Source organism: Penicillium malachiteum (genome assembly GCF_028827825.1).
Source record: "Penicillium malachiteum strain IBT 17515 chromosome Unknown utg000005l:1.0-9002435.0:326005.0-9005861.0, whole genome shotgun sequence".
Classification (NCBI taxonomy): Eukaryota; Fungi; Ascomycota; class Eurotiomycetes; order Eurotiales; family Aspergillaceae; genus Penicillium; species Penicillium malachiteum.
Window position 1 is genome coordinate 3,743,302 of NW_026643099.1, and position 18,000 is coordinate 3,761,301.

The 18,000-nt window shown below is 46.2% G+C and overlaps 5 protein-coding genes across 5 annotated transcripts; 1 reads left to right on the top strand and 4 right to left on the bottom strand.

Moving 5' to 3' along the window:
• Window positions 1-1,803: 1,803 nt before the first annotated feature.
• N7483_011386 (uncharacterized protein) lies at window positions 1,804-3,914 on the bottom strand (the record flags this gene model as incomplete). Its single annotated transcript, XM_057094813.1, has 2 exons — window positions 1,804-2,317; window positions 2,368-3,914. 2 exons carry the CDS (start codon window positions 3,912-3,914, stop codon window positions 1,804-1,806), a joined length of 2,061 nt encoding a protein of 686 aa, XP_056940784.1.
• A 1,251-nt stretch (window positions 3,915-5,165) lies between these two features.
• Window positions 5,166-8,954, top strand: N7483_011387 (hybrid sensor histidine kinase/response regulator; the record flags this gene model as incomplete). Its single annotated transcript, XM_057094814.1, has 6 exons — window positions 5,166-5,242; window positions 5,315-6,478; window positions 6,531-7,262; window positions 7,315-8,343; window positions 8,391-8,676; window positions 8,739-8,954. 6 exons carry the CDS (start codon window positions 5,166-5,168, stop codon window positions 8,952-8,954), a joined length of 3,504 nt encoding a protein of 1,167 aa, XP_056940785.1.
• Window positions 8,955-9,297: 343 nt separating this feature from the next.
• N7483_011388 (MFS transporter) lies at window positions 9,298-10,800 on the bottom strand (the record flags this gene model as incomplete). The annotated part of the gene is made up of 4 exons (XM_057094815.1): window positions 9,298-10,008; window positions 10,063-10,271; window positions 10,400-10,463; window positions 10,534-10,800. 4 exons carry the CDS (start codon window positions 10,798-10,800, stop codon window positions 9,298-9,300), a joined length of 1,251 nt encoding a protein of 416 aa, XP_056940786.1.
• A 1,399-nt stretch (window positions 10,801-12,199) lies between these two features.
• Window positions 12,200-15,349, bottom strand: N7483_011389 (NEDD4 family E3 ubiquitin-protein ligase; the record flags this gene model as incomplete). The annotated part of the gene is made up of 11 exons (XM_057094816.1): window positions 12,200-12,299; window positions 12,395-12,751; window positions 12,801-12,938; window positions 12,996-13,289; window positions 13,345-14,023; window positions 14,073-14,603; window positions 14,669-14,802; window positions 14,877-14,982; window positions 15,055-15,093; window positions 15,195-15,217; window positions 15,330-15,349. 11 exons carry the CDS (start codon window positions 15,347-15,349, stop codon window positions 12,200-12,202), a joined length of 2,421 nt encoding a protein of 806 aa, XP_056940787.1.
• Window positions 15,350-16,401: 1,052 nt separating this feature from the next.
• N7483_011390 (polyadenylate-binding protein) lies at window positions 16,402-17,182 on the bottom strand (the record flags this gene model as incomplete). The annotated part of the gene is made up of 4 exons (XM_057094817.1): window positions 16,402-16,542; window positions 16,606-16,693; window positions 16,753-17,009; window positions 17,117-17,182. The coding sequence occupies 4 exons, from the start codon at window positions 17,180-17,182 to the stop codon at window positions 16,402-16,404; spliced, it is 552 nt and encodes a 183-aa protein (XP_056940788.1).
• Between the last annotated feature and the right edge of the window lie 818 nt (window positions 17,183-18,000).

Here is an 18,000-nt window from a genome sequence, read left to right on the forward strand (position 1 = left end):
TCCTGACCAGTGCCCTGTCCAGCTGCGTTTAAACTCTCTGTATCTCGCGTATAACTGTCCATATTCGATCTATCCATAATGAACTAGTTAATATTAGTCTTTCTTGCTTCAAATGGCTCTTACTATACCGGTGAGTTTAGTATAGGAATCTCCCTCTTGGAAATTTCAAAGAAATTCACATCATTTCCTTGTTGGCCCATCAAAAGACTCGTTTTATCGTTAGAAGTATAGTAGCATCTATCTTTCTCGAGTGTTTCTCGTCAACCATGATTTCAACCGGATCGTTTCCAGTCATTTTGACTGATGAAACCGGCACGAAGTTTTTCATGGATTGAGCGATGAGGTGGCGGAGCTCAACTCCAGGCAGAAACCCTAGGGCAAGATAGACTGCCGTCGTAGGATGTTTCCTAATGCGCTGTCTGCATGTTGTTTCATTGACTCGGCATGACATGCATGACCCTCCTACCACATTCCACCCATAATCCGTCGGGCCTGTTGTAGAAGTTGACCTCTCTCCACAGGAATAATTATTCCAGTGCTGCTCTTCTTCCTTTCTGTTGTCCCTTAAGTCAGGCGTACTTCAGATCGGCGAATGATTTTGCTCTTCAAGTTCAGATATCCTGTAAATCAGTCAGATCATGATTCCCATTCCCGCGGGCTTGATGAGTTCTTTCAAACCTGAACAGAGATCAGGGACTCCGATTCCGTTATGTCGTGGCCCCTTATCGACTCCCGATGGCATTGTTCTAGTTGAACGTCGCGATATATCTGAAACACCATGGTAGGTAGGGATCTAGATCATCCGCTTCATAGCCCCGCATAGCTCACGAACATGTTGAGAGTTCGAGTCCTGCGGTTGATATGGACCGTGCAGAATATCGGGAGGCTGTGTATATGTTCTTTTGGAGTTCGGTGTTGGTCCCTAGAAAGTAAATACGTTAGCTTATACTTCGGCGATGTCAGGTTTAAATGGTTGATGAATCACTTACTAGGCTTTTTGGGTCCCAGACTCGACCGCCGGTAATCGATCATGGTTTTCCAGTTTGTCTTCCATTTTGACAACATCAATCACAGGAGCCGTCGTAGCAGTGGAATTTCTTCAAGGGTAGCCAAAGCACATTGCTCTAGAGTCAGCACCCATATATAGCATGAGCTTTTTTGGTCGGCTGTTCTTGTTTGTAGCTGTATGCCTTAGCCTTGAAGATAGTGTAAGATGGAGAAACTGAGAGTTGAGGGTGTGGAATGCAAGAAGGAGTAAGAGTGCCAAGGTTGAAGATTTGGATGTAGTCGGTTGATGAAAGAAGGAAGAATGAAGAAGACAGGAGCAAGAGGAGGTGGAGTTTAAATAGGTTTGCTAAATAGATACCGAGTAGGTACAAAGGTTGCTCAACACTACTAGTAGCAATAGCAACCAAAAAGAGTGTATGAATACTTAGAGCAAGATTTCTCGGACTGGCAATATGTAAGAACTTGAGATCAATTAATTCATGCACCAAGCCAGAATAGCCCAACGCGGGTATATTCAAGCTCTCTCCGATTATATTATGATAGTTGAAGGGTTATACGAGTAGTGAGTTAAGGCTCTAAGCTCATACCAAGAGATTCGCCAAAGAGATTCCATTCGGAATTAAGGTAATCGCATATCCTATCAAGCTGACAGGAAATGAACTTGAGAGGGAGAATATTGACCTCTCTTGGTTGGTTTCTTGGTACAGTCCATTCACAATCACTTGAAATAAGTTTAATTTGTGAACTCATTCTCAAAGTTACGCATAAAACGCATTGACAGGTGAAAGTGGTGATTTATAGATTCCATGCGCCCTCTTCCAAAAACGATGTGTCAATCTCAGTTGCCCAGATGTTTTCCGAGAAAGCACCGTGGAAGGTGGTGTCCAGCATATCTGTATGGTCTCCGCTAAAAAGACTTTGTAGATTGGAAGGTAATCCTGGGATGTCTGAGAAGATATCCGCTATTTGGAAATCATAAAGCTCAGATCCCATTCCTTGTGGCTGACCATGATGAGAAGGATGCATGTGGGTTTCCACCCCTGTGATGGAGTCTGGAGTAGTAACAGAATGTGAAAATTGATTATTTTGTGCTTGCAGATGAGGAGGGACACCAGTATCATGTGATGGAACAGTCTGGTATGCAGCCTCAACGTACTCCATTGCTCGATTTATGACGGTCTCAAGCCCATCTCGGTATTTCTTCAGTTTCGGGTTCCTTTCCGCCATGACGGAAAGTGTGGATGAACATGCCCGAATATCGTTTGACACTGCAGGGGACCAGAGACTAGGACTTCGGAAAAGACAAAAGCTTGAAAGAAGTTAGCAGATGCTCTTATGTATGTGTCTAGGTCAACCTACCACATAGTAAGTCCTGCCATGAACACAGAATTGACAAGCAAGAATGAATGACCCGATGAATCTCTTTGATGAAGCTTTTTGAAGAGCTGACACATTTGACCTGATGCAAATAAACATGTGCTGATGAGTTTATCCTGCGGGGGAAGTATAGTGAGAAAAGGCTGCAAGAGGATTCGAACTGAATTGTTCCAATGCATCAGCACAAAGTCCTCTTCAGCCAGATCCAGCGAAGGAAGTGTTTCTTTGAACTCTTGTAACATTGACATGAGTGGAGGGACTTCGGGGAGCAAGATGGAATTTTGCTTATCAACGCGATAGATGCGGGTTTGTATCTGCGATACTATTCTTTGCAATCCTATCGATGCAATGAATCTCCCTAGAGTTGGCTTATGCTGCTGAGAACGAGTGCTGGGATAGTATTTGTTAATTTTTTCAAAAGCCTCGTCACTGTCGATTGCATCATCGACGTTATACGGGGATTTAGTGTCGATCTCCTCTTCCATGATGCTAAATGGTCGACCTAGAGACCAAGCAGTGTGTCTTTCGATGAGATAGACACTCCAAAAAAGGCGACGCTGTAACTGGGCTTCGTAGGGCCGTAGAGCTTTGTATCGCATCTCTCTATGGAGTCCAAAATCGACACAGGCTCTCATTGCTAGACCAATCATGTACCAGACACTAGAGTTTGACGTTGATCGAAGGTTGTATAGTACCATTAGTAACATTGCTTCTATACTGGCAATGGAAATTGACTCTCTCAGTGTTGGATCGAACTGGAGGGCTGTCACTAGAAATGCATTCGGCGGTGTCGATTCATATGTTTGAGTCATTTTTAGGATAGCTGCACCAATCGCATATACCATGAATATTCTGAATTGACCAAATTGCTCATCGGGATTTGTGCCAGCTTCTTTATGTCTTCGAGCGTGTAAGCCAAGGATCTCATTGCGATCTAAGAACGGAAGACGGATGTGCATATTCTTGAAATAGGCATCCAGGATGCGAGAGCCGATTTCATCGTCGGGTGGAGGTGCTTTAACATGATCACCATTCTGTAGCGATGAATCTTGCGTCTGATTATTGGAGTTCACAGGAAGCAACTTCCCCACGACTGTATCCTGGATCATTCGGTTGACGTTCTCTACCATGGAGACTCCTGATGTCGGCCCAAGATATTGTTGATCTTCATTTAACCCGTGACCGAGTGTCAAGAATCGAACGACTCCATCTAAGTGATGGAATTTGGTTGACTTCCAACGAGAAGACTGCTGCCTGGCTGTTATATCAGGTTGTTCGGAATTATCCCGACCGGCGATGCTATTGACTTCCAGAGCAGCCAGTTGATCTTCAAGCAGCTCAATTCGGCGTACGAGAGCCCCCTTCGACATAGCATGGTGCCATGATGGTGCGCTCTCACTGCGTGAACAGGACTCGCTGGCATTTTCGCAATTGGTACATGTTGGGAAGCCCACGCATTTCTGTTTGCGCCGATGGCATCGTCGACAGGATATTGGAATGCGCTTCCGAATTTTTGACTGGGTGTCCATAGGCGGGAGCTGGGTTCAAAAAAATTGCAAATTTGAGGTTATTGAACGGTTTCCCCGCAATATCAAGGATTCAAGGTGTAGGCCGAGGAGTAGCTGTTTAAGTTTTGTGTTGGTGCACGATGGTGGAGTAACGGGGTCTAAGCACGCCATCCGCGAATGATTTGCGACATATTAATATCAAGCTATGGATGGACTCAAAGTCAACATGGCAATAGTATTGAATGGAAAGTCAGCTTTGTCAAGACTCAAGACAGCTGGCTTGGATCTGTTTGTGCAGGGGCTTCCGTGATTTGCCGAGGATTGTGGAATAAGGGAAGAATAATGAAGACTTGGAGTAAGAAATGTGTGAGATATCATGATGCGGTCAAGTTCTTATGTTATTCCACTTTGAAGGTATACCTAGGTATTTCTATCAAAATTGTAGGTGAAGCCACAGGTGTACAACCTTTAAGTGGTCGTCGTCAACTGGTTCAGAGAAGTTGTTTGTTTGCGCCTAAACTGTAAGGCATCCAGTATCATCAGATCAAATGTGGAGAATTTGACATTTTCATCCTCGTCTATCTTGACCATATCATGCAAGAAAAGTCTTCAGAGATTTAAATAATTTTTAAACTATTAATCTCCCTCCAGAATGTACTTGAAACTGACTATCTCGTATCTCGTCGCTAAAAAGAACCGGTAGTTGACACCGACATTCCCCTATATTAGATGCAGCGTTGCATTAAACTAGCTTCTGGGCGTTGGGCATCACGGAATGTGCTAGAATAGCATGTTTGAGAATGGTACTTGCAATAAGAGATCCCAAACTAGCTTGAATAAACCAAGTGATGAAGCTCTTTTCCTGGTCGAATATTTAATTCAAGGTTGAACATGGTCATTTTCATGGATAGAGCTCAACATGTGAATAGAGACACAAATACTTAGATACTTCCCCTTCTCCAAGTACTTTCTTCAAGTACTCCGTACTTCTCCTTCAAACCTTTTACAATGTTTCTCAAGGCTAGACCTCAATAGAACACGGGAACTGGTAGATCTAACCGAGGCCTGAACTTGTCAATATTTGGTCATTTCCTCCAATGGAATGGGTTCCTGTGGGGTTCTGGGTCTACAAAACCGGTTTCCCACGCGAGCCTCGCTTCTGTCATAATTTCCTACGGAGTAACACTATCTGGGGGAAATCTTCAGTGCTTCACATCGTAACAAAAAAAATATATATCACATATTAGCAGGAAATGCTCGTGGGTGATTTCGATGAATCGATCAGGCTCTCTCGCCTACCATCTGCCACCGTGTGATGCTGAGCGTAGAAGAATCCAGGAATTATCTAGGTGCGTCTTCAAATGTTACTAGTAAAGTTGTTAAGGTTCCTGTCGATCCAATGCTGACCATTACCATAATAGGTACTATTGTACCCTGGATCGACCACCATGCCCAAATTCAAAGAATGGCCATGACGGTGACAAGAGCGAGGCTCCAAAGGGTGATGAACAACCAACTGGTGCGATCTTGTCCGCCGATATCACACTCACAGCATTAGCGCAACTCGGTGTACTTCGTATGGGATGCGAACGCTCTTTTGTATCGATCATTGATGGCGATAATCAACACATCATCGCGGAAGCCACTGCTTCAATCTCGATTCGGAATATAGATCAACACCTCCCCGACGATGGAATCTACCTTGGTGCCCGGACGCTCGACTTGGTTTGGGGAGTCTGTCCTCATACTGTTGGCCTCTTCACCGGCCAGGACCTTTCATCCATTATCGACACACCCAACGTGACTGCCAACCAGACTCGATACATCATTCGCGATTTCACCAAGGAGGACTGTTTCAAGGATCGACCTTATGTTCGGGAGTGGCCATACATGCGGTTCTATGCAGAAGTGCCTTTGTACAGTCCCTCTGGATATGTACTTGGGTCATTCTGCGTTGTCGACAATAAACCACGGGACGAATTTGGGGATGCGGATGTCGACACTTTGCAGGAGTTATCCGATGCCATTGCACACCATCTTGAAAATACCCGGATCGTGCACTATCATAGCCGCGCTGAACGACTCGTCAAAGGATTAACGACTTTCGTCAAGGATTACGCCGACTTCGATCCACGGGAGGCTTCGAGTAATCATCTGATTCAATCGACTACACAAGCTGCCAATGCTGGGGAATTAATCGGTGGCGAACAGAGACCAGCGGATTCGTCCCCAGTAGGAGCAAGTACCAGCAGTACTGTTCTTTCCAGTCCATTTGAAGAGCCCTCGCCGATGTTTTTCACTGGTCCAGCTTCGGGGAGCACTGATCTCTCGTCCATGAACTCCAATCTGTCAGATCGCCAGTTCCCAAGCCCTGGCGAAGAAAAATCACTTTATGAGGTCTTGAACTCTGGAGCCATAGCTGCTAACTCTGTTCCTGAGAATACTTCTGCGGTATCATTGACAGACAGTATACCCTTGTCCGATCGCATCGGAACGATATTTAGTCGCGCGAGTGTTCTCTTAAAACAGTCCATGAATCTTGACGGTGTCACATTTCTGGATGCAAGCCGGACAAACCCTTCTTTGTTAGTATTTTGAGTAATAGAATAAAGAAAAGATTCTAATACCTAACTCTAGTCTCCCCTCTGCTCAGCAAGATGGCTGGGAACCCCTGCCGAAATCCGCCACCACGCCTTCATTCCCAGCAGGCCCACTTTCGAGTCCGATGAGCCCCTTGACCAATGCAACAAATGAGCCGAAAACGCCATGTCAGGTTTTGGGATCATCTTTGAGAAAGTCTCCAGTACAGGGTCTTGACAAGGATGATCAGCTAGTAGTTCCGGAACACTTACTCGATACATTGGTCACGCATTTTCCACAGGGACAAATTTTCAACCTCGCTGAGCAGAATGATGCGGATGATTATTGGGGTCAAGATGGCAGCAATATTGACACCGAGGACCCGTCAAAGAATTTCGAAAAGATCTCCCTAAGCCTGGCCAAAATCATTCCCAGTGCCAAATCAGTTTTGTTCTTCCCCTTGTGGGATTATCATAAATCACGATGGATGGCAGGAACTCTTGTATGGACTCGGGATAGTCGTCGACCACTTGAAATGGAAGAGCTGCACTATTTCAAGGTCTTTGGGGACTCTATCGTATCTGAGATTTCTCGAGTACACTGGAGTACGACAGAAAAGTCAAAGTTCGACTTCATCTCATCTGTTAGTCATGAGCTCCGCTCGCCATTACATGGCATACTCGCCAGCGCTGAGTTACTGCACTCCACCCCTCTCTTACCTGCCCAAGAGGAGATGGTCAAGATGATCGAATCGTCTGGACTTACCTTGCTTGACACCACTGATCACCTGTGAGTATTCCTACCCTAAATGACTCAACAATAACCACTAACACTGTACCAGTTTGGACTTTTGCAAGATCAACAATCTGACGCAAACGAAGACCAATCGGAAGAAACGCAGTAAAGCTGAACAGTCGAGTCTAGTCTCTGACTTCTACCTCGACCAGCTTATCGAAGAGGTCACGGATATTCTGTATACTGGGCAAAAGGTCCAGATCATCGGTACTGGGGATATTAATGATGCATCTTCCCAAGGCTCTATCCACGACGATACAGAGATGTCCGTTGTGGTGCGTGTTGAGCAGTCTCAGCACTGGAATGTTCGTTCTCAGGCTGGAGCTTGGCGAAGAATTGTAATGAATCTGCTTGGAAACTCCATCAAGTGGACCAAGAAAGGCTTTGTGGAAGTTTCACTCTCGCGATCTCGACGCTTGTCCGATACACAATCCTTTATTGCCCAACTTACTTTAACTGACACGGGTAGCGGCATTGCGCCTGACTTCTTAAGGCACAAGCTGTTTTCGCCTTTCACGCAGGAGGACTCCCTTGCTGAAGGTGTTGGACTCGGTCTCAGCATTGTACGCCTTCTAGTAGCTTCGCTTGATGGACATATCAATGTGAAGAGTGAACTCGGTGTCGGAACACAGGTCGATGTCTTCATTCCGGTGCAATATGTCTCAGCTCCTGCAGAGAGCAATCACCAGGATTTTCCGGATCCCTCCCAAGATCCCTCCCCGCGCCGTCAGGCCTGTTTGGTTGCTTTTAATGAATATCCAGACTTAAAAGAAACGCCAACGGGTCTTTTGACAGCCGAAGCAAAACGCAAATTATCTATTCAGAGTACCCTGGCTGATATCTTTATGTCTCGATTTGGGTTGGGTGTCTCCCTGGCTGAGTCTCTGGATAAAATACAGGGTGATGTTGACATTGCTGTGATTGAAGAGGAGACACTGCAAACTGAGATCAGTGACCGTCACTCATTGGAGGGTCTTGCATCGACTTATGGTGTAAAATTCTTTATTGTTCTTGGGAACAAGTTTTCCATTCTTGACGATGCCGTTGGATCTAACTTTGTTCGCGTGTCGCAACCGTATGTATCACCCACAAGGTTGATCACCATTTCCTAACATTGAATAGATTCGCACCACGGAAGATCCAAGGAGCCGTACAAAAAGCTTTGGAGTTTCTCAAATCTCCCAATAGGAGTGAACTCATTCCTCAACCGGACCCTATTCCCTCTGAGAAGACCCTTCCAATTCGTCAACCCACTGAATCAGATACGAAGGAAGAAGACGAAATGACTCCAAAGTCCCCTATAGTTGAACTAACCTCGCCTCCTCTCGAAATCACACAACCATCTTCATCAACACAAACAAAGACCCTCAACGTCCTTGTTGTCGACGATAACAACATCAACCTCAAGGTGAGATCTCAATCCCCCGGTCCCAAGTTTCATACAAAAAACTAACCCTCAAAATTCTATAGATCATGGCAACATTCATGCGAAAGATCGGGTGCACATATGACACAGCATCAAACGGTCTCATCGCTCTGGAAAAATACATGGCCTCCACAAAGCCATACGACTACGTTCTAATGGGCAAGTTATACCTCACCTGCGTGGTTTCAGTTTCCCACCTCCTGCTAATGACATGCAGATATATCAATGCCCGTAATGGATGGCCTCGTATCCACCAGTAAAATCCGCCAGTATGAAAAAGAGAAGGGTATTACCCCTTCTTGCATCATGGCTGTCACTGGCGTTGCTTCCGACGCAATGCACCAACAGGCTTTAGCGGCCGGGGTAAATGACTACTTAATCAAACCACTCTCGCTTACGGAACTGAAGAGAATTATTGGGACTTGATGATACCATTGAATACGATTGGCGAATAGGAGTCTTTTTTTTCGTTCTAGCGAGAGGCAGTTGTATGTACATGCGCAAGCAATAAGCCACTTTTAATCATATTTATCACATTTATCACATGAAATTCATTTCTCAGTAGTTCAAGTTACCAGTGCCTAGATCGGTAAATTTATGGAATCAAGGTTGATGTGACTGCTCCGGCCTCTGAGCTCCAAGTATAGTCCCCCAAATACCAAGTGCAACAGCCAACATGGCCAAAAGAATAGGCTGAAGTATACACACCCCCTTAGCCTGAGAAATCGCACCGATAAAAAACGGAAAAACAGCACCCCCACCCATCGACAAAGCCGCCGCAAACCCAATCGCAGCAATATGTAAATCCTTAGGTAAAAGCCGTGTGGCAACAACGACAACACCGGGGAATATCGTCCCCAAGAAAAATCCAACAAGGGATACTGAAACAGCTGAGACGAAGAAGTCCGGCACAAGCCAGAATACAAACTCTAGTGCCATGGCTAGAACGAGGTATAGAGCTATAGATAGCTTCTGGCCAACACGCGGAGAAACGAATCCTAATACGAATCGTCCAACTGTGATACCGAGCCAGAACCCCGTTTCGGTCATTCCAGATGCGAAGGCACTACCGTGTCGTATATTCGTCATGAAGAGAACGACCCAGCCGCCGATTGATACTTCGATCCCACCATATAAGAAAAGGAATATGGCGCTTATCCAGGTCACTCTGTATGTAAGCGAAAGACGAGTTTGAGAAAATGTACCGCCTGAACCTCTGGTTCGTGTGCTTAGGTTTTCTATTCGGTACTTGGATCCTGATTCAGTCCAGAATGCTGCTGCTGAGTATGCCAGCTCGATGGCGGCAGCTCCGATCTGAAGTATGTCAGCTTTGGTAACTAGAGTAAAGTGAATTCAACATGAACTTACCATCAGGTAATAGAATTTGTACCATTCCCAATTCGCTTTTGTTATTAGACTTGTAGCGATGAGAGGGCTGATAGTTGCTCCCACTCCGAAGAATCCATGGAAAAAGCCGAGGACTTCGTTAAAATTTGCCATGTTTCCTATCCACACGTTCCATGCTGCATTTTGCAGGCCACTGCCGAACCCAACAAATATGTACGTGATCACCAACACTGGAAATGGTGGATGTATGGATATGATGATGAAGGTGAATAGATGACAAGCTGGACCGATGACTGCGATTCCGCGTCGACCCAATCGTTCGTGAATTGCATGGTTCAGAATGGCTGATATAGCATACCCACGAAAGGAGATAGGAAGATAAGAGAGATTATGGTATAGGTTTGATGATAGTATAGTTCGAGCTAAATGGTTGTCATTTGATATTCCTGGCTATGTGGGTACTCATATCAAAGTCGGAGAGGATGCACTCACGTAGGGGATTATCGCTCCATATGCAGCATCATTAGCACCCATCACAAAGGAAGAAAGAAATGTGGCTGTGAGCCTCCATATCATGGTCTTCGATTCGTTCCATCGTGGTGCAATGTTCACGGCATGTAGAGGTGGGGCATCATCAGGGTTCTGAGTAACTTCGGTATGCTCTGGGGGCTCTCGTGGGATATCTGATTGGGATCCTGTTGAGGAGGCTAGAACAGCAGGGCTGGGTTGGGGTAGTTCAGGCTCGATAGTAATGCTCATTTTGAGTAAAGGTGGCCTTGTATCTCAAACCTTGCAAGTTGGTGAAAGCGCAGACTATGAAGTTGATAATCAGATGCGGGGAATACGAGTCGAAGCCCCTCCTCAGATGCTCGTATTGAGTAGGTAGTATATTCATGCTACTACTAATGAATGGGTGGCCTTATTCTCCCAATATAAGAACAAAGATCAATTTGCAGATGCCAATGTTGATAGTGAGGAAATACTATGTATACGATAAATAATATGATCCCCTTTATTATGACTCGTTTCGACTGGAACTTGAAGAAATCATACCCCCCATACTACATACTGCCCAGGTGAAGAATAGATACCACATGGATGTATTATGTACTAGTATAACTAGTAGTTGGAAGTATTCTCCAGCCTTGGAAACAATGTGAGGCTGTATGTACTATAAACCTTTCTAGATACAACCTAGCCGACTATTTCCTAGTATGTCCACGGGTACCAACATTGAGATCATCATCGGCCCCTCTTATTCCAACTTTAATTTTCTAGTTCAAGTTAAGGCCTTGAATCCTGCCCGGAGGATTAATAATATTACCCTATTACCAGCTTACATATCCAAGAAAATGCCCAGTGCCAAGTTGAAACTAGCCTAAATACGCCATTGACGTGTAGTTGGTGTGGGGCGACGTACGTCGACAAACCGGGTTATGTTTCCAATGCTGATCTCTGTTTTCTGCATTAGTTTGTTGAGTTGATGATTCTTGCAGGTCGCCAAGGCTTGGCTCTGTGTAGGGCTGACGCCTCTATGAAGCATTTTGAATGAAAACCAGGCTTAGGTTGCATTCATACCCTCAGGGCTGAGGTGAAGCGTTGAGGTGGGATGTTGTTATGCAGTAAGGACTTCAAGCAGTTGTTGTTTGGGTGAAGTAAGTTTCAAAACTGGACCGTCGGATATATTTGGACGAAAGGAAACCAAGACTATTGCGTTAGCCCTTGAAATCTACGGTATATGCAATGTAGACTGAGTCAAAAAAACTCGCTAAGACGAGAATAAATTTAGCTCGTGATCACGATGATACAGAGATACCTATATACAAGCTAGAGAGCGCCACCGAAGCACAAAATTTGAAGCAACGCAAAGCGAGAAGATCAAAACAAGGATCGGGACTTGCGCTGCATGCCTCGGAAGAAGCCGGAACGTAAGGATTGAATAGAAAACAATGAACCGGATTCCAGATGTGAAATTGCGCCACTGCCTACAATGGACATTTGAATGTGAAACGACAGGTGAGTGTGACAAGTGGGCGTGATAAGAAGAAAACAGGAGGTATTTAGGAGGTTGAGGGAGGTGTTACGGTAGCTTAGAGAATAGAAACAAGTGATTTGATGAGATGGTCTGCATTGTGTAGCAGAGGATGAGGTGGGGCATCTATTCCTGTCCAAATCCAAGGGTCTCCTCCACGGCGATGGACATTTTATGTTCCAGGGCCTCGTGAGTCTTGTAAGGTGGCAGATCAAGACGGTTGAAGCTAGATGAAGTCAGCGGGTTATGTCATAATGAATGGAAACTGAAGCGGGCCATACCAGGTGTGAGACTTAGGGGAGAGCAGCAGGATCGCCAGACTTCTCAATAGTGAATCGTCGAGGTCCATCGGAACCTTGGAGATCCTTGAAACCGTTGACAGGGATACGGGAGGTTCCAGTAGTGAACTGAAGCAGACGAGACTTCTGCTCCGCATCCCATGTGCGAACGATCTTCCAGAAGTTTTGGATAACTTCATCCTGCTCCTGGTAACCGCGGTAATCGGTGTGCTTCTTCCAGTCGTCCACGTCGATATCGGCAATACCACCAATAAGCAACTCCAATTCTCGCTCATCAAACACATTAACAAGATCAGGGGGAATTAATTCGTTGAATCCAGACATAAAAGCATTGAATTGTTCCTCCACCCGCTTCATAATCTTCCACTCGGTAACCAACCTACATAGGTCAGTACTTGTTTATATACTTCCAGATAAAGGCGACTTACTCAATGTATTGTGGCTTGTTCTCATTGGTGACGGGGATATCCCGACCACCGGGTATCAAGTCAATGGTGCGACGCTCACCGAACTTCTCATCATCGACTGAGAATGTAAGCTCGATAATACCTTCGATATCATTATCCCTGGAATGTATTGTTAATTGATACATCAAATGCGGGCCATCGGGGAAGCGGTCTTACAAAGTCCATGCTAAGTTGCGATGGAGATCTTCATCCACACCTTCCATATCTTGCAGGGTAACCTTCTTGCGGAGCATCATCTTGTAGAATGCACCAATGAAGAATGAATCTAGGAAACGACGATGGAAAATGGCCAGGCCAACAACTCGGCCAATGAACTTGAAATAATTGAGATGCTCGGGGTTGACACCAGAGTGGGGATTAATCTGCAGGGTATAATTATCGTGGGCGGAGTATTCGAAGAGACAGTAGAAAGGATTGAACATTTCGTGGGAAAGGAGGAAGAAGAATTCACTGTACACATGTCAGTAGAGGTTTCAATAGGATGCCACAATTGGGGAAAACATACCGAGAAAGACCACCGTAGTCAAGACCGTCTTCACCGTCGAACTTGATCATCAAGCGCTTCTTCAGGTCGGACGCACTCTGTCGCATAATCTCGGCGTACGAGTCCTCGAATATATTATTACGGCGGACCTTAACATGACATTGTCCGGACATAATCCGCAGAGCAGGTTGAGACCGGAAGTAGATAAGCTTGCGGCGGAAGTCACGCTTATACTGTGGAACACCTTGATCCAACGAAGAAGGCAGACGAGGGTCATCCCAAGTCGTGGTCTTGGTGTTGTGGTCCACAAAGTAAACACGAGCAGTGTTCGTCAGACGCATTTCCCATCCACTGGGCAGAGGGCCCAGTTGAGAGACAGGCTGTTGCTGAATCGTAGTATTATTTCCACCCTGGTTCTGGTTCTGGCCATACATACGGATATACTGCTGGCGACGGGGGTCGACCCATGTTGTGGTGCGGGTATTATGATCAACAAAATATGACCGACCTTCAGGGGTATTTCGCTGTTCCCATCCTGGTGGAAGCTCACCAGTGCCTGCAGTGGTGGCCCCCGTTGCCATCATCGAAACAGCATTTGCGTGGGATCCTGGGGCAGCGGCAGATGGAGGCGCTGCGGAAGGAACTTGAACACCAGGGGGTGGTGTTTGTGGCTGCTGGGAATCCGGCAAATTGGGGGGAACTGGCGCCAGTTCGGTCCTCCGGGAGCATTCGGCTCTGATGAGCCCGACGTTCGAGCTGCATATTTGCCTCACGCTGACTTCGATGGGCGGATTCGTTGTAGTTAGCCGAAGGCCGCGACCAAGTAGTGGTGCGTGTATTGTGATCCACGTAGTAGGTGCGACCCAAGCCATCCTCTCGTCGTTCCCAACCTGCGGGCAGGCGACCCTGGCTGTCTTCAAACGAACTGAGGTTGGTTCGAGACGCAGCACTAGCACTAGGGGGAGCGGCGGAGCCGTTCAAAGCGGGAGAGGCGGCCGGCCCGCCAGAAGTCGAAGGGGTGCGGTTATTCAACGACAGGTTCGACATAGCCGCAGCCATTTGTCCATCACTTTGGCTAGGACCAGCCTGCGATGAGGGAGTCGGCGATACGACTTGCGGGACGAGACCACTAGAGGTTGAGGCTTGGGCGTTTTGCGGGCGCTGAGAACCGCCATTCTGATTGGGATGGGTGGTAGTAAGGTTTGTTGAAAGATTAATGATCAACTTGCCATGGACAATGAGGTTATCATTGGATTTTTTGAGGTCGCGAGTGAGCATCTCTGTTATATCAGGTTAGTTCCATTCAATCGCGCGCGGGGATCCCACGGGTTCCACCACAACGTACCATCACCTCCCATCTGAAGATCAATGACATCGCCGATGCGAACATTGATGACACCGAGAAAGCCCTGATCCTTCTTCTTAAATTTCTTCTGGTCGAAAATCTGGATTGCAAGAATGCTGTCCTCGTTCACCTTCCTATATCCATGATCACCGCCGTTAATAACGCTCTCTTCCTCGATCTCCTGACCAAGTGGGGCATCGTCACATACAAGTCGAAAGGTTCATTCCAGTAAGGGTTCAAAGTCTTCTTAATCACGGAGGTGGTGTGAGTTTGCTCGCCGCCGACCGTAGCTACGGCGAATGGATCAGGAAAGCCTAGAGCGAATAAGTCAGTTGGACCCCCGCTTGGGGCCGAACCACGTAACTGCCGAGTGGGAAATGACATACGGAAGACATCGCGTTTGTAGAGACCGTCCGCCGCAATAACTGTAGAAGTGAAACCCAAGAATGTCAGTTTTTCAATTTTCTGTATATCCTAACAGACCCCGCAAGGTCCCGCTTCTTGCGAGAGGAACAAGCAATCTTACTCGTGACTCGGAGATTTGCCTGACTGTAACGTGGGCAGGTTAGCATTGGTAAAGTAAAATGGGAATAAATGAGAATTCTCCCGAAGTTGCATGCGCTTTTAAGTAGGAGAGGAGGATCAAGACTAGGAGACATACGCAGGTAGATTGGAAGCCATGGTGGTTCTGGTTGCTTTTCACAGCACACCGGTTCGAAGAGGCCGATCAATCAAGGCCGATAGGAACACGGCGCGCGCATCCAGGGGAAGCGGGGGAATCGCGGTATCGTCAAATCGCCCACCAGAATTAACGTCACGAGGGTGAAGTGACCGGTATGAAAGTGGGTGGGTGGAGAGAGAGGGGGTGAGGAATGGAGAAATTTGGAGGAGAGAGGGAAGAGGGAGGGAAGGGTTGGGCGTAATTCACTTTGCGGGATGGTATGGCGTAAGTACTCCCACCACGTATTTACTATGTGTTTGGTACTTAGACAATACTTTGGCTTGGGGCTGAGCATCTGAGCCCCGGGAGATCGTCTATAACTTTGAATTATTAATTGATTTTTTTCAAATATGATCTAGATATGATTTTATGATATATTATTTTACTCTTGTCTCGTATATTTCTTTTAATTTCTCTTATTCTATCAAGCCATAAGTCATATAGTGTACGTAATCTGGGTTTTCAAGGCGGGTGGCGATCAGGGAATTGATTAGGTATATGGTACTTCAAGTACTAAATGCACTAAGGTCAAAGCTAAGACCTAGGCAGCTAGATTTACTAGCAGGAGATTCCAATGTTAGAATTACACTAAGTAAACTAGATATGGACCTACACTACTTGCTTATCATATTTATCAGACTAAACCAGAATTGCTCTATTGGTACTTATTTGCCAGAAATATCCAATTACTCACAATCGCTGAGTCTCTCAGCAAACAACTCTCGTTCGACTATCAGCTATGGTACATATCCATTACGAGGAAAGAGAGAAAGGGGGGGAAAAGAAGAGAAAAAAAAAGAAACAAATTACCCCAACTCCGATGTTCCACCCCCCAAACCCAAGGTGAAACCCCATTGCATATCTTTTTTTGAAGCCCGAATGCCATGCGCGACATTCGGAGGAGTGGGGGGGCTGGGCCCAGCCTGTCCCTGTCAGTAGCAAGGGAACTGGGCTCCAGAAAATTGTCCAAAGGGTGCAGGCCTACTGAGCCTGCATTTGCTCAGCCACGCGCTTAGTATGGCGCAAAGCCACGTCCACGGCTGCCGCGATAGGCACCCCGGTAGCCTCGGAAGACACCGCGACCACCGCGGCCACGGCCACGACCACCGCGGCCCCGGGTCATGCCAGGCAGATTGGTGCGCTTAGGAGTCACCTATAGGGAAGATAAGTTAGCATGAACTGGATCTGAAATGAAAGAAGAATATATCAATTTCACCTTTAGGTTACGACCACGAAACACACTCTCGTTCAGAACCAGGGCCTGCGCGACAAGGCTGGGCTCTGCAAATTCTACATAAGCATAGCTATTGATTTATCAGTCAGCATGCTGCTATCATATGGAATACAAGGTAATTTAACGAACCCCTTGGGCTGGCCGGAGAACTTGTCCAGCAGGATTGTGACACGGTTGATAGAGCCACAGCTTTGGAAGTGCGCTTGGATCTCCTCAGGCGAAGCACCATAATCAACGTTTCCAACGAAAATGCTGCGAGCGTCCACATCCTCTTTGTTCTCGGCGAACTCTGAGGACTGCTGTTCAAGGGTGTTTTGCATGTCGCGCAGCTTTTCGGCTTCAGATTCCATCTCAGCAACGCGTCTCTTCATGGCGGCAATCTCCTCCTATACAGAAAAATATTAGGTCAGTGGATATGATCGTGAACAAAAGGGAGTGGCTGTGATCTGCTGAATTATATGGGATCACGAAGAGCATATCGCACGTTACATACCTCCTCATCAATACCCTCCTGGTGGGGAAGCTGCTCCTCCTTCATCTCCATTCCTTCGGTCGCCATTGTGTATGCTGAAGAACAAAGGGAATGCAGGCTGCTGCAACAAAAGCTGATGAGGTTTGAGATTGAGGGTAGAAAGGCGACAGAACGATCTGGTAGTTAGGCGGAAGGATGCAGGCAAAAATGTTCAAAGGAAGATGAAACTGGCCAGCAGATGGAAGAAAAGATCAAAAAGAACAAGCCAGGACTTAAACGATGTCCATTCACTGAGGTGGGATCTTTGCGGGGCGGAGTAGAGTCGCGATGGGAGATTATTCAGTTTCCTGGACTCACGCTTACCGCTTTGGGACTAGTGCGGATAGCTGTGACTAGCTGTGTGATGGGGCTTTGTTCAGTTCCTCCGGGAGGGAGTACAGAGTAACTGGTACTGCTCGAGGTCTCCAGAACAATTCTGGGTTCTTTAATCTATGAATTATCTTTATAATAGATCAAATAAACTGTTATTTGTCAATATTGATCATATATGACGTATTTGCGCTGCTATTTAAGATCTAGCATTTAGGTAGACGTCAGGTCATATAGGAATGGAGATCTCAATTATAGATTCAATCATAATGAGCTTCTGACTGTGAAGCTCAAGTTGGAAGAATAGTTCATAAAATAGGGCAGATGCATAAGTGATAAGACAAATATTAAGCGCATTTCCAGGTAATATGGATTGAATTAATTGTACTAGCTCAAGGTATCAAACAGTTGTAATGAGAAAGCATGGAATCCAAGCTGAACAAAACAGTGGCCAGGGGATAGGAGTAGAAGAGGCTATTGACATGGATCGAAGAGTAAAGAGAGAGAGGGGGAGATGATTGTGTTGAAGACCAAAG